General features: G+C 32.7%; 1 protein-coding gene across 1 annotated transcript in view; it reads right to left on the bottom strand.

Annotated features, from left to right (window-relative positions):
• Positions 1 to 16,989, bottom strand: part of LOC129216421 (uncharacterized) — a 237,936-nt gene that overhangs the window by 79,553 nt on the left and 141,394 nt on the right. The window contains exon 6 of the mRNA XM_054850636.1: positions 3,729 to 3,868. Within this exon, the coding sequence (XP_054706611.1) occupies positions 3,729 to 3,868 (140 nt within the window). The remainder of the gene's footprint in view (positions 1 to 3,728; positions 3,869 to 16,989) is intronic.

Below are 16,989 nucleotides of genomic sequence, written 5' to 3' on the forward strand. Positions count from 1 at the left end.
AATACGCTCTTGCAATTATTTCAAAAAGAATTTCTTTCTTTTCTTTTTTTTTTTGGTCATTTCTAAGCAATTCAAGATAAAAGGAAAATTACTTAAAAATTAAGAAGTTTAATTATTACACGCATCATCTTACCCAAACAACGCCATTACGCTGAGTCAAAGACTGAAAAAACAGTTGGGAATACCAGCAACTTTATCTTATGTATCTTCCCTAATATGAGACAATTACTTACACACCCTATACGTAAGTTGGAATCAACCCGTAAAAATTTACTTCGGTGCCCATAAATCTCAAGAATAGCTCTGAATAAAAAAAGGACAGTGTTAAGTACACGGAAAAGTGTCTTATTTTTAGTAGCATCTCATTATCCCCACAATATTAAACCAAAAAAGAGAAAACTTTGCTTAGAATCCCGAAAACGTCTCGGTATATTTCGATGCCGATTGTATTTTTAGTGCTGTTGATTTTTCGATGAAATAACTGGTTCGCTATGTGGGGGTTCAGAGATTTTTGAAACACAATGTAACTGTGCATTTGCGTACGTGTTTCGCTGGTTTTTCTTACGAAATGTTTACCCTTCAACCTCAACTTGAAAACTTTGAAACGACGGACCTGTTAAAAACGTTTAAGCTTCTGCTGTAGGCGATAACCATAAAAAATTTCGATTATTAAAAAACTCTTTAAGAACTGAAGAAAACAATGTGTTTTGTACTGTTCTACGTCAAGCATTGTTCAAATCAAATTCGGCTTTTATATCAGGATTTACATATGTTTTTTTTTTCTTTTAACTGTTCAAAATGCAACTGACGGTTGTGTTCTCTTGAGGATATGTTTAACATCCTGTTTTCATTACAGAAAAACTTACAGGTATACAAGCGTTGAATCTCAAAACCTACTTTCAATTTTTAAACGGTTATTTATGTACTTAAAAAAATTTCAACATGCTTTTTTAGCTTAGTTTTATTTATGAACGTGTTGAATTTAGGTGTATTTTAATATTAATGTAATTAAATGAAATATTTAATGTTTAAAAAAATAATCAGATGCGTCTAAGATACAAAAATTAATTAGTAAATAAATATAGTTGCTATCAAACAACATTTATTGAAAAAACTAATGCGAACGTTAGTTTAAGAACATGTTAAGAACTTAAATTTCAATGACGTTGCATATTTATAGAAAATTATGCTTAACTTATGGTTTTTATGAATGAAGTTTTGAAAATATTTCTCAAATAGTTTTCAATATCTACCAATTACAATTTTTAAAATCCTCAAAACATTACTTGACAAGCAAACAATGCAATTATCTAATTGAAAGCGGATCTTACCCGTCTTCATAAAACATTTAAGAAAATGCCTCAAGTGAAAGGGGAAAAAAATCTTTTGTTATAATTAAACGCACATAAAAAATCATTGCTATGCAAAGAGCGAAAGTTCCAAGGGCACTGACGCGTAAACGACGGTGCCCGCTTCCTTTATTTACGCATGCTTTCATCTACCGAGAAGAAATATCGGATGCGAAGTATGTAGAACAAGGTGTTCATATTTAGAGCACTTCCAAAACACAGAATTCCTTTGTTCATGAAAATATTATAGCTCCTTATATAAGCAGAAACAATCCCAGGAAAATCACACACTCATCTGCTTCTTCTTTCAAATAGTAGTAAGCAATATACAGCAGCAACATGAAGTTTTTAATACTAGCTGTTCTTGTGGTTTCTTGCCTGGCTCAAGATGACGTTGATTCCTCTTCAAAAGTCACAAATGATGTCAAAAAAGACAGAGGAGCACGAAATTTTGATGAATACTTTCCTACCGGCTACATCGATGATAGAAGCTCCATAGAAGAAGCATCTGATGAACCATTGTATACTGATGCAGGTTCTAGAAGCGATTCCCCGACTCCTGGAACTAAGCAAAACTCTGGATATAGTAGTTACAAAGGTTATGAGCCAGCAAGCTATTATAGTCCCTATCCAACGGATCTCTCAGCGTACAAAGGTTTTGCTTATTTGCCAGCAGTTTGGAAAGGAACACCCAAATCCAACATTGATTCCAGTAAGCCAGAGATGTTGCCAGTGCCAGCCATGACTCCAGAAAAAATGATGGAAATGATGATCATGATGAACTCTATGAATAAACTTCAAGGATTGAAACCAGCAGAAGAGACTGGATTCCTGTCCAAGTTAACATCAAACCCAAAACTGCTGCTAACTGCTGCTATAGTTCCAGTGTCAATTATGATATCTTCATTCATTCCATTGATTATGAATTACATCATGTCAGGAACAAGTTTGCCAACAGTTTTGTCAACAATAGCAAACAGCAAGATGGCTCGAAGTCTTGGAAATGAAGAAAATCTTGAAAGGATCTTTGAAAATGTGATTGACCTCAGTGCCAGAGTCTTGCAAAATGAAGAGTGCATTCAGAAGGTTGTTTGCAATTTAGCTACACAAAATGCCGATAAAAAGCTGCTAAAAGCTACTGTAAGAAACGTGTCTCGACTTATCAAAGCAGACTGGATTAAAAACTTACATTTATCAGATCTTCTAGAAGGGCTGAAGGAAGGAGATTGTGAAAAGGTTTGCAGCAGTACGGAAGTTAGTGACGATACCAGATATGGACTTCAAAAAAATATGATGTAGTTGCAAGCTTGAACCGGACATTTATTTATGGTAAATGAAATTTAGATGATTCTTCCTCTGTTAATTGAGTTATCTCTTTTTGTTTATACAACAGGCTAACAATATTCATATAGTGCTTTATTATTTTAATGTTCAAATTAATTAAATACATTTTGGCTGTATCTTTTATGTATTCATGTAAATTTAGTTGGCTGATTGAGCATATGAAGTTATTTTCTATTACTTTAACAAACATGCAAAAACATGAATTGAAATTATATGCAGGATTGCTAAACAGTTGGAATTGATATTGCTCATAAAGTCGAATTAACAATGTTCTTTCGCTAAAGAAATGTATCTTTTTCATGATCTCGTCTACGCTTTTTATTTTTCAATATTCACTTTTCTAAGGTCTGATAACTTTTATTATGTATCTATCTTACACATTTCTTTAAACACTGTTCTAAAGGATTTTAAGCATGATTTTAGTTTCTTAAAAAATTTAAAGCATTTTGCAGACTTTTTTGCTCCGAAGCAACAACAGAAACAAGAAGAAAAAAAAAACACCTATATATATATAAGCACATTGAAAAATACCGTTTGTTTTTTAAAATAAAAATACTTCAGAAGAATTTAATTTAATTATTATCATAGCTCAAAAATATGGATTTTCATTAAAAAATACTTGTGTAAAAACCCTAAGTTATTTGTAAAAAAACATGTTTTAAAAAGCTGGGACAACAGGTCACTGGTAAATATTTTCAGATAAGAACACCGTAAGAACTATGAGCTTATATGAATCTATCATAACTGTGTAGTGGAGTTAAAATACCACAGCACGTCACATCGTTTGGAATAAAACTGAGGTTTGTTAGTGTACATAAAATGTTTGTTAATTTAAACTTATTTATTTAATTTCTGAAAGGTAATGCTTTTTTAACACTTTTGTTAAATAGTTATGACTTGAAAGATTTTCAGTCGCTGTCAGGAAAACGATGGTTTAATTCCACGAACAGTCCCTGATTTTTTAAAGGACAATTTAGGAATATGTCAAAAAAAAAAAAAAATCTTTTAAACTTTTTTATAAGAAATGTTACTTACCCTTCGAGGACTTGTTTGCCTCCTCGGAGTTTTCTTTGTACCTCCTCGTAATCACAGGCCACATCTATTCTCCTATCTGTGCTACGGAGAACAAATGGGTGATGTTGGACAACTACGCTGTTCACAAAAGTCCCATTCCCCTAAAACAAAAAACGAATAACCAGTGATACTAACTATGTTTTAACAACATTATATATTTCAACTGCATGGATTCATATATATATATATATATATATATATATATATATATATATATATAAGTAAATCACCATTAATAGTCTAAAATATTCTAGAAATGAATGCACTTAATGCAGTAACGTCATAAAATTCAAATAGTTAATGTAAGATTTCAAAAGTTACATAGCTGTGCAACAATGGTTCGTGTAAAATAAACCTTGTTAAAATAGACTGTAAAAATATCTAAGCACCTGATTAAGGTTTGCCCATTCATTTAGTTTTATGCATAAACTTTGAGCTTCAAGGTCAAGTGCTCCCAGTTTTCTTACTTTTGGATGCTCAAATTCGGAGGAAAAGGGTTTTGTTGTTAACTTCGAAACACATGACATTATTTTTTGGAGTTTGTTTTCGTTACGTTGAGACTTTCTATATAAGGCTGCGCATTCAAGGTTACACTGTGCATCAACAAATATTTAAAAACTTGTTTTAACCTTGCAACATCAGTATTCAATTGTTGACTTATTATTACGTTTTAGAATGGAAGTCGGAAGAAACAAGAGAGCGTGTTGATGAAATTAGAGCTGTAGTTGAAAAAACTGTTTGGGGAACCCAGCTTGGGGTTTGGGGGGACTCATGAAAATAAAAGTTCGCTTGAAACCAATTTACATTATTTTTACAGCAAGAAATATAAAATTGGGTTGGACGTAGTCCCAACTGCCTACCTCCAACCACAAGTGTCATCAAACAAATGTAGGCACAATTTAGCCAGCATCTCCCCCCCCCTTCCCCTCCCTTCGCTCTTAGCAAATAATTGCAAATTTGGAATATGGTGCTCTGATTTTTTTTTCGTAAGTGATACTATTTGAGCAGAAATTAAAAGCACAATCAGTTTTTTTAATATGTTCTTTTTAACTTTTTTCATTTCGACCGCAGTTAAAAAGTTAATGCAGAAGACAAGTTATAACTATTTAGGTATTTAATGAGTTAACGTTTTAATTACAGCACATAATTTCCATGATATTTTCTTGAAATCAAACGAAGGTTTCAAAAGAATTATGTATGCATTTTGTTTGCATAATACAAAATTTATTGTTAGTCCAAAGCACGTTATTTGATTTCAAAATTATATTGAATCGTCTTGTGATACTTGTTTTTTTAAAATATGAAAACTCAACAACAACCGAAAGCGAATCTAAAATTCACCAAGTAAAAAAATATTGAGAAATATCTTTAGTATTTATTGAGATACACACAAAACACTCTTTCACTTGCTTTTGCATTGAAATTTTCATTTCAACTCAAACCTTTTAAGGTGCATATATAAGGAAGCAAGAAGATTGAAATATTTTTCATCGTCTTCATCTCATTACGAACGCAACACAAAAGATAAGAAAGTACGGAAAGACCTGTTAGATTCCGGTTTTTGACACCAGATGAAAAGACGAACGCAGGAACTTATTGAATAAATCAAAGAAACAAAAGAACACGTGAAAAAATGCGGTGTGGTATCATTCCTATTATGATAGTTTTATACTTAACTCGAAAACAAAAGATTTTTAATTATACTCTTCTTACCGGCCAATCAATCTCAAGGTGGCTTTGTAAAACTCTTACTTTTTAATTAAAACCAACCGCGGCGAACTTAATCAATGCCACACATCTGACAAGTCCGGCTACGATTTTATACAAAGGGATAGAGCTTGCAGATACCAATCAGTAAAAGCCCATTGTAGCGTTTAATTTATGAATCAGAATGGCGAATATAAATTAGGAGTGACGCAGGTAATGCTTCTTAAAATTTATGGGAATATGCATAAGAAAACTGGAATGTGTATTATTATACTTCAATTGAATGTAAAAAAAAAACTTCAGCTCTAAATTTTAATACTTTTTTTCAACGTTTTTTCCCCCGTTTAAATATGCAGTGTAAACTTTTCATCCTTCCTAAAATAATCTACTAACTAAATTGATAGTTAAATTGAACAATAAATTATTCACTTCTGAATAATAATAACAAGATTTTGATCATGGTTTCTACTTTTTGTTTTTTTATTTTTAATGCATTTGGTATTTACTTTTCCCCAACTTTGAAGTATCATAAATAAACGGATTAGTTACGGAGTCTGTCTTGTAGAAATTAGCTAGTAACGTGCAAATTGTACCGTTTCAGGAATACAATAAAATCTTTCATTTCATGGTAAGTTTCTATACAGATAAAGCTCTTCTCGAAAGAATTAATCAAACGTGGTAAAAATCCGTCCGTTTTTTATTATCAATCAGAAAACAACTTTTAATAGCAATTAACTTTTTCTCAATTGAGCTTTTACCAACACTCGGCTCAACAGTTATATAGTTATTATTGTACGTTTAAGATCTTAATGGATAATTTTGATGATACACTACATATATGTAATGAAAATGGCTGTTTGTGTTTGTGTTTATACTCCTTTGAAAACTCACTTTTTACGTCGGAAAATGCAATATTTAGAGCAGAGGTCCTCTGATGTTCAGGAACTCACATAGGAGACTTTTCACCAGGAAGTCCGTAAAAAACAAAGTTTACGTCATGTTAATAACATAGACTAAAATTTTTTACTGAAGCCATTCCAAAGAGGTTCATTTAAATTTTGAATAAAAAATTTCTTATCTATACTTGAATTTTAATTTTCATACTAAATTATCTTCCATAAAGACTTAAACTTATCTTATGCAAGCCTAAATTTGGTAAAACCCCTTATTACTTCGCCAAAACTTCGCTATGATAGCTTAGTTTGATATATCTAAATAACACAAACAAGAGGCTTTGAAACAATTATCTGTGTCAGAATTTATTCAATAGATAGGATCGCGTTTACGTAATTCCGTTTAACTTTAAAAGTATTAAAATTCTTATTAACATATTAAATTCCAAATTTTCTGAGCCCCAACAGTGAAATGGCAAACCTGAATCAGATAACTGAATTATGGACAATATTTTAGAATTGATGTCGAAGACGCTTTTCACCAAGACGTGACCCGCCCTTGAGTAGCAAACATAATTTATTCTGCTTCTCCCCAATCGAAATTTAGGCGAATCAAGCCGTACACCATTCATTTGATGATGAAAGGTTGGACTCAAAGCAGATCCATTTAGCCAGCATTTTGCAGACTCATCCATATGCATGGTTGGTTGTGTTAGCTTTTATTTCCGAAATGAAAACGCAGTGTGTGCATGGAGATGTGAATAGTAATGGTTGAAAATGATATCGAAAACGAAGCTGGAAATAGGCAACCGAAGGATTTATGATAACAGTTTATTGAGATGAAATAAAAAGGGCTTTCTTAGAGATAAGTTTGTTTTATTGAAGAAAGATTAAAACTATATGTGTGCATGTAGTGCGATTTTTCAAATTGCTCGAGATTTTGTAGTGTGCTTTTGCGTATCATGGCATAACATTTGCATTTATTTTGGAATAACAATGAAAAATATAAGTACTTATTTTATTTACTTCGACAACCTGACGTTCCTCCTAATGGGCCACAAGTTCCAATCTCATCTTTGTATGTTCCTTTAAATTTTTAAAGTCGAATATCTCACTGTAAAAACAGTTCAGAAACGTTCCTGGAAAATAATAGGCAGCTGATATGACCAATTTCAACCAATAACATATCTTACAGAAACCAGGAACGTTTTCCGATAAAATTCAGTAACCATTCTGAAATATTGAGAAATCTCCCCTGTTAAAGCCAGTCGTAAACCTTCTAGAAAAATGAAACAGGTTTTAGGTATTTGATTAGAACCTTCCTAGTTTCCCAAGAAGGCTCTAGAAGCATTAGAGCAACCATGACCAAAGCTATGCGAAAATTGCAAATAAGAACCACACATTATCCTTGCCTGCAGTTCCTGCCTCGCAAAGCTGCAGGTATTTAGTGACTTAGTTGTTCCCTTTGGGCGTTTAGTCAATTTGGACGGGATGTAATCAAACTGAAGCCGATACATTTAATAAACACGCTCAATCAATTTTTAAACTGGTAGAAAAAAATATTTTTCACACCAGTGAAATGTCTGCATTTGTGCATCTTTTAGCAATTCAGGAAACTCTTTTGCAAAGATACTTGACTTTGCGGGGAAATAGGTGAAAACCTCTGAAATCCAGAAACGTTCCACGGAAATAACCAGAAACGTTTCGGAGTTTTTTTACAGGGCTCCTTTAGTTTTGGCCGCACAAATGTCGAGTTTTTTGTGTCAGTAATAGTTTTCATTATAGATTATTTCTCTAAATATTAGTTAGAAGACCTGGGGCCCGTATAAAAAGTTAAATTTCGTATTTTTTTTTATTCATTTTTATTTTTGATTCGAACTATCAATACCTTAACTCTGGATCTGATTTTGAACATTTTTGCAATTGGAAGTATACATCTAGGACTAACGGTTGCGACAAAGTTGCTGCAGGAACAGAAAAGAGGGATCAACAGTCGCGGCCCATTCCTTTCTGAATTAAGGAACCTCGTAAAATTTGAATGGGCTCCGACTGTTGATCCTTCTATTCTGTTTTTGAATTTATGATATGTCTTATATTATGTACGAATATCAAACTATCTCAATGGTGCAGTTATTCAGTAGCACTCAATAGCATTCTAAACTACTGGGCCTATACATTTTTCTTTTTAGTTTTTTTGGTTTTTACGCAGTCGGGTTTTTTGTTTTTATTAAATAATTTTTTATTTTACAGTTTTTAGTTAATTTTCATTGACTTAGTTATTACGATAATAAGACGGTACATTTTGCAACCTTTTTATTTCATTGGGAGAGTTTGTTTGTATCGTGAGGTTTATTAAGTAACTTGCGGTGGTCTAAACTACTGATAATTAGTCCCTCTAGGGACCTAACTCGGCTTAAAGCTACATGTGTTTGACCTTCGGCAAAAATGCGCGAACTTAAGTCAATCACAGCACAGCTATATAAACAGCCTGCATCACTCATGATGACGCGAAATTGGAAACGTCGTCAGTCAAATCTTTCTCGCAAAACAAAAAAAGCCTGTCAAGAAAGTACACGTCGCGAAACTCAGTCCCTTGAATCAAGGCAAAAACAAATGCAACATGTTAGAAATGAAAATCGAATTAGTAGACTCTCTTTTGGTGCTTATTACACGGGATTATTTTGACGCGGACTATAATCTGAGTGTCTTGCCTTCGTTACGCATAATATATTTTTTATAACAGTACAGAATACGCATAAAGAACACATGAAATAATTTACATCAGAAAGAGGGTAAAGTCCATCCGGAGCAAAGGTGTCTTGACCCACCGCCTCAAGTGGGAGAAGCAATCGCTTAAACCACTCGGCCACTGAGACCACTATTAGTAGACTTAGCAAAAAAAAAATTCAGGCAGTTAAAACTACCTGCGTTTGTCGCTCGCAGGTAGCGTGCGACACAGTGTGCGACACCCAGCGCGCGCTGATCCCAAACTGACAAAATGGCAACTAGTTTTTTAAATGCTATTTTTGATTACTGTCATGTTACTGTCATACAGTGTTTAGTGACACTCCCAAGGTTAAGACAAATCGATTTACGTAAGAATTACCAAAATTGCCCAAGGCGTTTAGTCTGTAGAACGTCACATAGGAACAGACATACATACATAGACTGATAAACTCATTACCCTGCTTTGCATTGCGTACGCGCAGTCGGGTGAAAAGTTTTGGCACTTGCGCGGTTTATAATTAAGATTATTTTATACATTTCACAAAAATATCAATTTTTATTAGTTTAAGAATTTGATTTTTTCTGAATAGTAAATGTTTCAATTAATTTACGCAAAATAAGTCCAACTGATTGAAACCAAGCTCACGAAAATTCATCAATTGTAATGGTTTAAGAAAAAAAAATGTTTAGCAGTGGTGCATTGTAATATTAAGATTATTTAATACATTTCACAAAAACTCATATTTCATTTAATCTGAAAATTTTATTTACTATAAACAACAAACGTTTTAATTAATTCACACAAAGGAAGAGAAACTGCGCGAAACCCAGCCACGAAAATTCATTAATTGTGATTGTTTAATCAGTCCCCGAGCCAGCCATTATGCAAATGCTTCGCACGTGCCCCCACGTCTTGATGGACACGAGGAGTGATTTCGCACTCTGGACGTGAGAAATCATCAGCACCGTTCGTAATTTTCCAGGCGTATTTCTCGCAAAATTCTCCAGTTTCGCTAATCCATCAAAGGGGAGCCCCTTCAACGTCTTCAGCAGCATTCCACCCATACCACCCGGATTAATTTTAAAATCGATGGGGCAGTAGAGAGACGTTTGGGTCGGTTTAAAGGCTGTGTTCATTACCACGGACATACCAGCATGTCCTCAATGAACGAGCGCGTCAACAAGGTTATCAGCGGCCTTCTAGTTCCACTCTGTTACTTTGGTGAGGCATTTTATGAAGTGTCTTGGGTTTTGTTGGTATGTTTGCTGCTTGTTAATGATAATTTTAATTATGCTGCATATAAATCGAAGAGTTTATCTCCTTCGTCGGAAGCCAAAACACTAATAGTTCACTCCATTCAAACTAAATGTATTTGTCAGAAGTTTAAAAAATATACTATGAGGATAGTAAAAGGAAGCTCTAACTATTGACCGTCAAAAAAGGAATGTCTGTTTGAGTTAGTTATATGATAAAGGCCTTATTAAAAATTATTTAATAAACTTAAGTTCTTCAGACCCTTTTTTCTATATGTCTTTTGGTACAACGCCCCCTGTCTGAGGCGTAAACGGGGTTTTGTACCAGCGGACAAAAATTGTGTTTTGAAACAAAATTCCTTTAAAATGGAATGCTTTGCAATTTTTAAATGACAAAAATAGTCAAATTCGATCATAAGGTGTGGGTTTTGTGTGCGATAGAAAATTTTTCCAACCGATTATTTTTTCACAGTGATGAGAAACTTGAAAAAAAAAAAAAAAAAAACTTGAAAAGAAGAACTTGAAAAATAAATTTTGTCCGCGGACGCAGCAGTTTTAATTACTTATTCCGGAAGCGCATAAAAAGTATGAGTTTAAAAAGCTGAAAATAAATTGAACGGGTAATGCAAAATCACTAACCGTATAAAAGATCTCATAGCATCAACATGAGTATACACAGGGAGATCTGAAAATTTGTAGTCAAGTTTAGAAGAGACGATACGAAGCAAAAGTCATATAGGAATGTATGGAAAATACCGACAACCCGTTTATAATATCTAGAGATTGTCGTTTTGTCTTTACTTGACCTTTTTTGTCCCATCAGTCTGTAACAGTCAGTAACCGAGCAGAAGGTAGAGTAATATATGGTCGCACATGCAATGCTGACGTGCTCCATGTACACTTAGCCAGAAACTAAAATGCGAAACAGGTCACAAATAATGGCAAATGTTCTTATAAGCCGATTTGATCAAACAATTTAGTTTTTAAAAAGGTTTTATACCAGTTGTTGGAATTTACGGTTTGCAGCTGCAATGCAGTTGTCACGATGTAAACACATTGAACATCGTTATCACGATCGATTCTGACACACTTTCACCGATCGCCGCGTTGTCATGGAGACCGTGTATCAGAGTTTTCAGGCCGCAACTTTAAACACCTTTATTAAAAACTAAAATAATGTGTAAAATCGCGTTTGTGTAATAATTTTCCATCATTAATGTCTAATAATAATCGACCGACGCCGATAATTGCTGATTTTGTGTGCATGTAGCGCGTCGACATTGCATTTGTGACCTTATGTTCCCGTATGATACTTCCTTTCTATCGCTTCCCCCCCCCCCCTTCAAAATTTCGCTGCACATTTTCTGATCACTCTGAATAGACTAATTGATAGGTAAATAAGTGATATTCAAGCCTGAAATTAAACCTCACACATTTCTGAGGCAACCAAATTTTGAAATTCACTTTAAAATAAGTTCAACATTGGCAATCAATTTTAATTTTTGAGCTGGAACACTGACATAACACGCGAAAGACGAAGCAGCATGAATTACACAACAAGTAAATTTCTCTTTTATCCCAACGGACTGGAAAAGGCAAAAGCCACGATCTTTGTTATGTTTGTGCATACTCAAAAGGATCCTGATGCACATTTGCATGATGGAAGTGAACGCGTTGAGCAATTAAGCAGTTCCCTTGGGCTCCTGAAATTCATACATATGTAGAAGACTGCTGGAGCATTTGTATGGAAGGAACAAAACATCAGTCACATGGTTTCAGCGAAGTCAAGGAGTTAGATAAATGATTACTTGAGTGACTGCTGTTTGCATACTGAACAGCATAGCTTTATTCCGCCTGTTTGGAGTTCGATATATATCCTTGCTATAATGTAAAGCATTACAAAAGTTTATCAGAAAATTTGTAAATTGTTTTCAAGTATTAGAAGGAAATCTAAAATAAATAACCTCATCAATTTATTCCAATTTCATTACTGTTATTTTTCGATTTAGTACAATGTATTTTTTGATGATTTAAAGCCTCTTAAAATATACATAAACACATATACTAACAAATGAAAAGATTCTTTAATTACAGAAAAAATATCTTATAGCTAAACAAAGGACATCATCTGAAGCAATAATTATTACGTTATGAAAACATAGATAGCGTGATAGAACACAGTTTGAAGTTTTAATAAATGTTAAATACTAAAGTGTTTTAAACCTACGGAAGAAATGTATGTACCGCGCTGGAACAATAAATGTATTTTTTTAAATATTTCAATTAACTTTATATTTTGTAAAAAAAGCAAGAAACCAGAAATCAATGTGGAGTAAATGTTTTTTTTTTTTTTTTTTTTTAATAATTTATAAGAAAACCGCATGTCTGAGCAACAACATTTGCACATCTGTATAAATTCACTGACGCAATTGCTGAACATTTAAAGAAATCTGCGATTATATAATTACTACTATATTATTGACTTTTAATACATTTCTGTATGAAGTACATCTAATATACTTCATATGAAATGAATACAATACAAAGAAAAAAAATCAAACAGTCGGAAATTAAAAACTAAATGAATGTAAAAATAGGCTTTTAACTTTAAAAAATGCCTGGAATGAAAAAAGAGTTCAAATGAAAAAGAAAAACTGAATAACAATAAAAATTAACAATATATATGTGTCTCATACATGATTTCAATTTTAACTAAAACCCAGACAAGCTTTAAAGTGTAATTTTAATTTTGGGGTATCCCTCGAGCAAAAATGCATTGCTGAATTGATTTTCTCGTTTATAATTCCGTATTTCGAAGAGAATAAATTAAAGAAGAGATGATGGACACGTCAACAAAAGAATGAAAGAAAAAACATTTGCAAAGAAACAATGGTGTCACGTAAGCATTCTCTAAAACTTAGAAAAAGAAAAAGTTGGTCTGAAAATAATAACGCATAAATAGTTAAATCTGATGTGTCACTCTTTGACAAATAAATAAATAAATAAATAAAATAAATAAATAATGTAATGACTCTTTATTTACTGTATGCCAGCTAGGCATTTTCCCGACTTTTATATACACGAATATACCATGTATTAGCGAAAAACTTCAAAGAACGGAGTAAAAGCAGGTGAGTAGCTATTTTCATTCTTTTTTCCTAATTACTGTTTTTCGAAATAGCTATCACTACTAAAATAAGTTACCGAAAAACATCTTTACCCAGAGACGCAACGATAGAATCTTGAAAAATAAGACTCCCGAAACTCGGATATTTTCAGCACGCGACTTTTTAAACTAATTACGTTGGACAAATTGTAAAGTATGGCGCACATAGATCAGTGAATTACATCAGATTTGGCTTTATTCTTTCTTATTTCTTTATTTTATTCTATTTTTCCTCTCTCTCATTTTCATGTATATGTTTTTTCACAAGGATGACTTTTTTTCCCTTTGGTCGTATTTAGAAATGTGCTTAATCGTGCACCGGAAATTAACACTGAAAATATAATATTTTGCGCTCCTGTGTCGGAAGTTAAGTTTATCCCCTTAAAACAGTGAATCACTAAACATACAACATTCTTTATGATGTTATTTTTCGAAGTTTTTTACCCTACTACAAAAACAGTTCATTTAAAAAAAAAGAATGTATTTTCGTTAACGTAGAATTCTCCCGTTGAAATCATTATGTTACTCCCAGGAAAGTAACGTTAATTCCGAAGCATAATTGCCAATGTTAAAGATTTTTGTATTTATTGTTAATATGATTCTGTAATTAAATCATAACATGCAATGCGTCCAATAGATGAATAATATTTTATTGAATTATTTTTATAAAATATTTCCAGGCAGAAGTTTAGTGCTAGAAAATATATCTTAAAAGTCAATTCTAGACAAGAGATTTTCCCAAACTCGATTTTAAGCCAAACTGCAAATTTTAGTATGTTAGTATCGACATATATTACGCATATTATGAATAACACTTATTTTGGACTTTTTACTTATATAACTTTATGGAATTAAACATTACTTTTCCTTTTAAAGAGTTTTTTGCAGCTGCACCCCGTTAAAATACGCACTTTTAGCTTTGAAAGCACAGGAAATTCTGCTAATCCCTACTAATCACGAATTTAGGCAAGAATTTTACCAGTAACAGGGGGGGGGGTGAAAAAGTAGGACGTACCAGGGGACGTCCTACGTAATTAAGATACATTCCTTTAATTTCTTTTGAATGTTTTTTGAAATTTTATTAGCACTGGGAAAAAATATTTTTGAATTTTGAATCGAAATATATCTTTTCCGAGGAAATTTTGCTAGAGTCTTAAGATTTTTCGGGAAACTCATATGCTGCAGTAAATAACTAACTACTCGTAATAAAAACGATTCACTTATTTTTTTAATGAATTCATTTGAAGACATTAATATGTATCGAACATTTTAGTACTAGAAAATTGAGTGTATCACGTTATAGGAAATTTTTGACAGCCCTTTAACTATTACTATTTTGCGTCGTATTTCAAGGAATAGTTCAGCCTTCATTGTCCTTAGAACATCATTGTGTAACGTTTCTGAACATTTCAAACAAATCTCAACCTCATTTAGAATATTTTGCATCTCTTCCGCATAGCGCGGATAAGATAAATGAACCTATATCCGCGGTTCTAAGAGCCATGTCTACTACTGACGAAAATTGTAACACTGAAGTGGAGACCGCTTCTAAAGAATGTAATGAAATTTAAACCAGATGCACTTGCCTAAAAATAACTTGTCAAGCAAGAGGGGGTGTTCAAGTTCACATAGCAAGAAGCTATTAGGAAAAACCATTTAATCGGACTGAAAATGAAATAGGGATGATCGAAAGAACTTTTGAGCGGTCTGTAAGACCGCACCTCCCATGTTAAGGGTTAAATAAATTTGGACACTACTATATAAAATTATTAATGTGAAGCAATTGATGTGAGCCAAAACAATCATCAGCTCATACGGTTCAATATGTAATTTCGTTAATAAAAACCTACACGATTTTTCTATATTTTTTATCGCACATCACACACATCGAACTATTACTTCTTAGGACAGAATTATTTTTAAAAAACTTAAAAGTATTGTATTTTGGGATCCTTATTAGATTACACTAAGCGAGAACCTTTTTACGAGAAATAACCGAATTTCAAAAACTCATACCTGCTGGATTTTTACATTTAGTTCTTTAATTCCGATCAATCTGAGCAATTCATTTAAAAACGTTAAATTATTTAAAGAATAATATTTTTACTTAAAAGCAATATTTTCGCCTCCACAAGTCATAAGTCTTTATTCTTTTCAATTCATACCGCAGCATTCGCTCACAAAATTTAAAGCTAAGGGTCTCGACAAAGGGGAACAACCACAATTTCCCCCCTTTTTTTTTAATTATAAGACAAGATATGGATATATATATATATATATATATATATATATATATATATATATATATATATATGCCATCTTTACCAATAATAAGGCTGAAAGTCTCTCTGTCTGGATATATCTCTATCCGGAGCTCTGTCTGTCAGGATCTTTGTCTGTCAAGATCTCTGTGACGCGCATAGCGCCTCGACCGTTCTGCCGATTTTCATGAAATTTGGCACAAAGTTGGTTTGTAGAATGGGGGTGTGCACCTCGAAGCGATTTTTCGAAAATTCGAGTTTGTTCTTTTTCTATTCCAATTTTAAGAACATTTTCCCGAGCAAAATTATCATAAGATGGACGAGTAAATTACTAAGTTATCATAGCGTGGAACCGTAACATGGGCAAGCCAATTGGCGAAAAATTCACCATACATTATTTGTTTGTAAATATACAGGCGAACCAAAAGACCTTTTAATTTTATACTACGGGCAAAGCCGTGCGTGTACCACTAATCCGTAATAAATCTGTACAGTTCTCTTACATTTTCCGAGAATGAAACCATAATTATTAAAGGGAAACAAGAAAAAAATGCTCGCAAAATATGACTTGTACGTTTTACAGATCCCAGTGATACGTCTATCAACTTAATTAACTTACTAACTTTTTGGAAAAAGAATTATTTTTGTAGCATTCTTTTGAAACATATTTTGACGTCACGTCCAACGAATATACATGTTTCGCACTCTAATCGAGTAAGTTTAAAATTCCTACCGTTTCTATTACGAGGTTTCAGTTTTGTAGAAAGTAAATGTATTTCAGACATACCTTGCTTCATTCTCTGAGGAAACCGAATCTTTCGGTTAAGTTCGATGGTTTAATATTTAATAACATGTGCCTCTTTCGCGAAAACAAAAAATACTTAAGTTTTGTGTGAATAATCAAAGGAAAATGAAATAATGAAAAAGCTACACATAATTGTCGCATTTACAAAGGGAGAAGCGCTGTTAGAAAACAAAAGTGAAAATTACAATGACTTTGTTGTTTTATATTTCCTCATTCAATTTTTTTTCTTCTCTTTTTTCTTTCAATTCAGACATTTCAAAATTAAAAAAATGGGTTGTACACGAAAATTAAAATAATGTATTGACGTCATGCATGAAACTTAAAATAATGCATTGTCATCATGCATGAAACTTAAAATACTGTATTGACATCATATATGAAACTTAAAATAATGTATTGACGTTTGTTT

Source organism: Uloborus diversus, chromosome 2 (assembly GCF_026930045.1).
Source record: "Uloborus diversus isolate 005 chromosome 2, Udiv.v.3.1, whole genome shotgun sequence".
NCBI lineage: Eukaryota > Metazoa > Arthropoda > Arachnida > Araneae > Uloboridae > Uloborus > Uloborus diversus.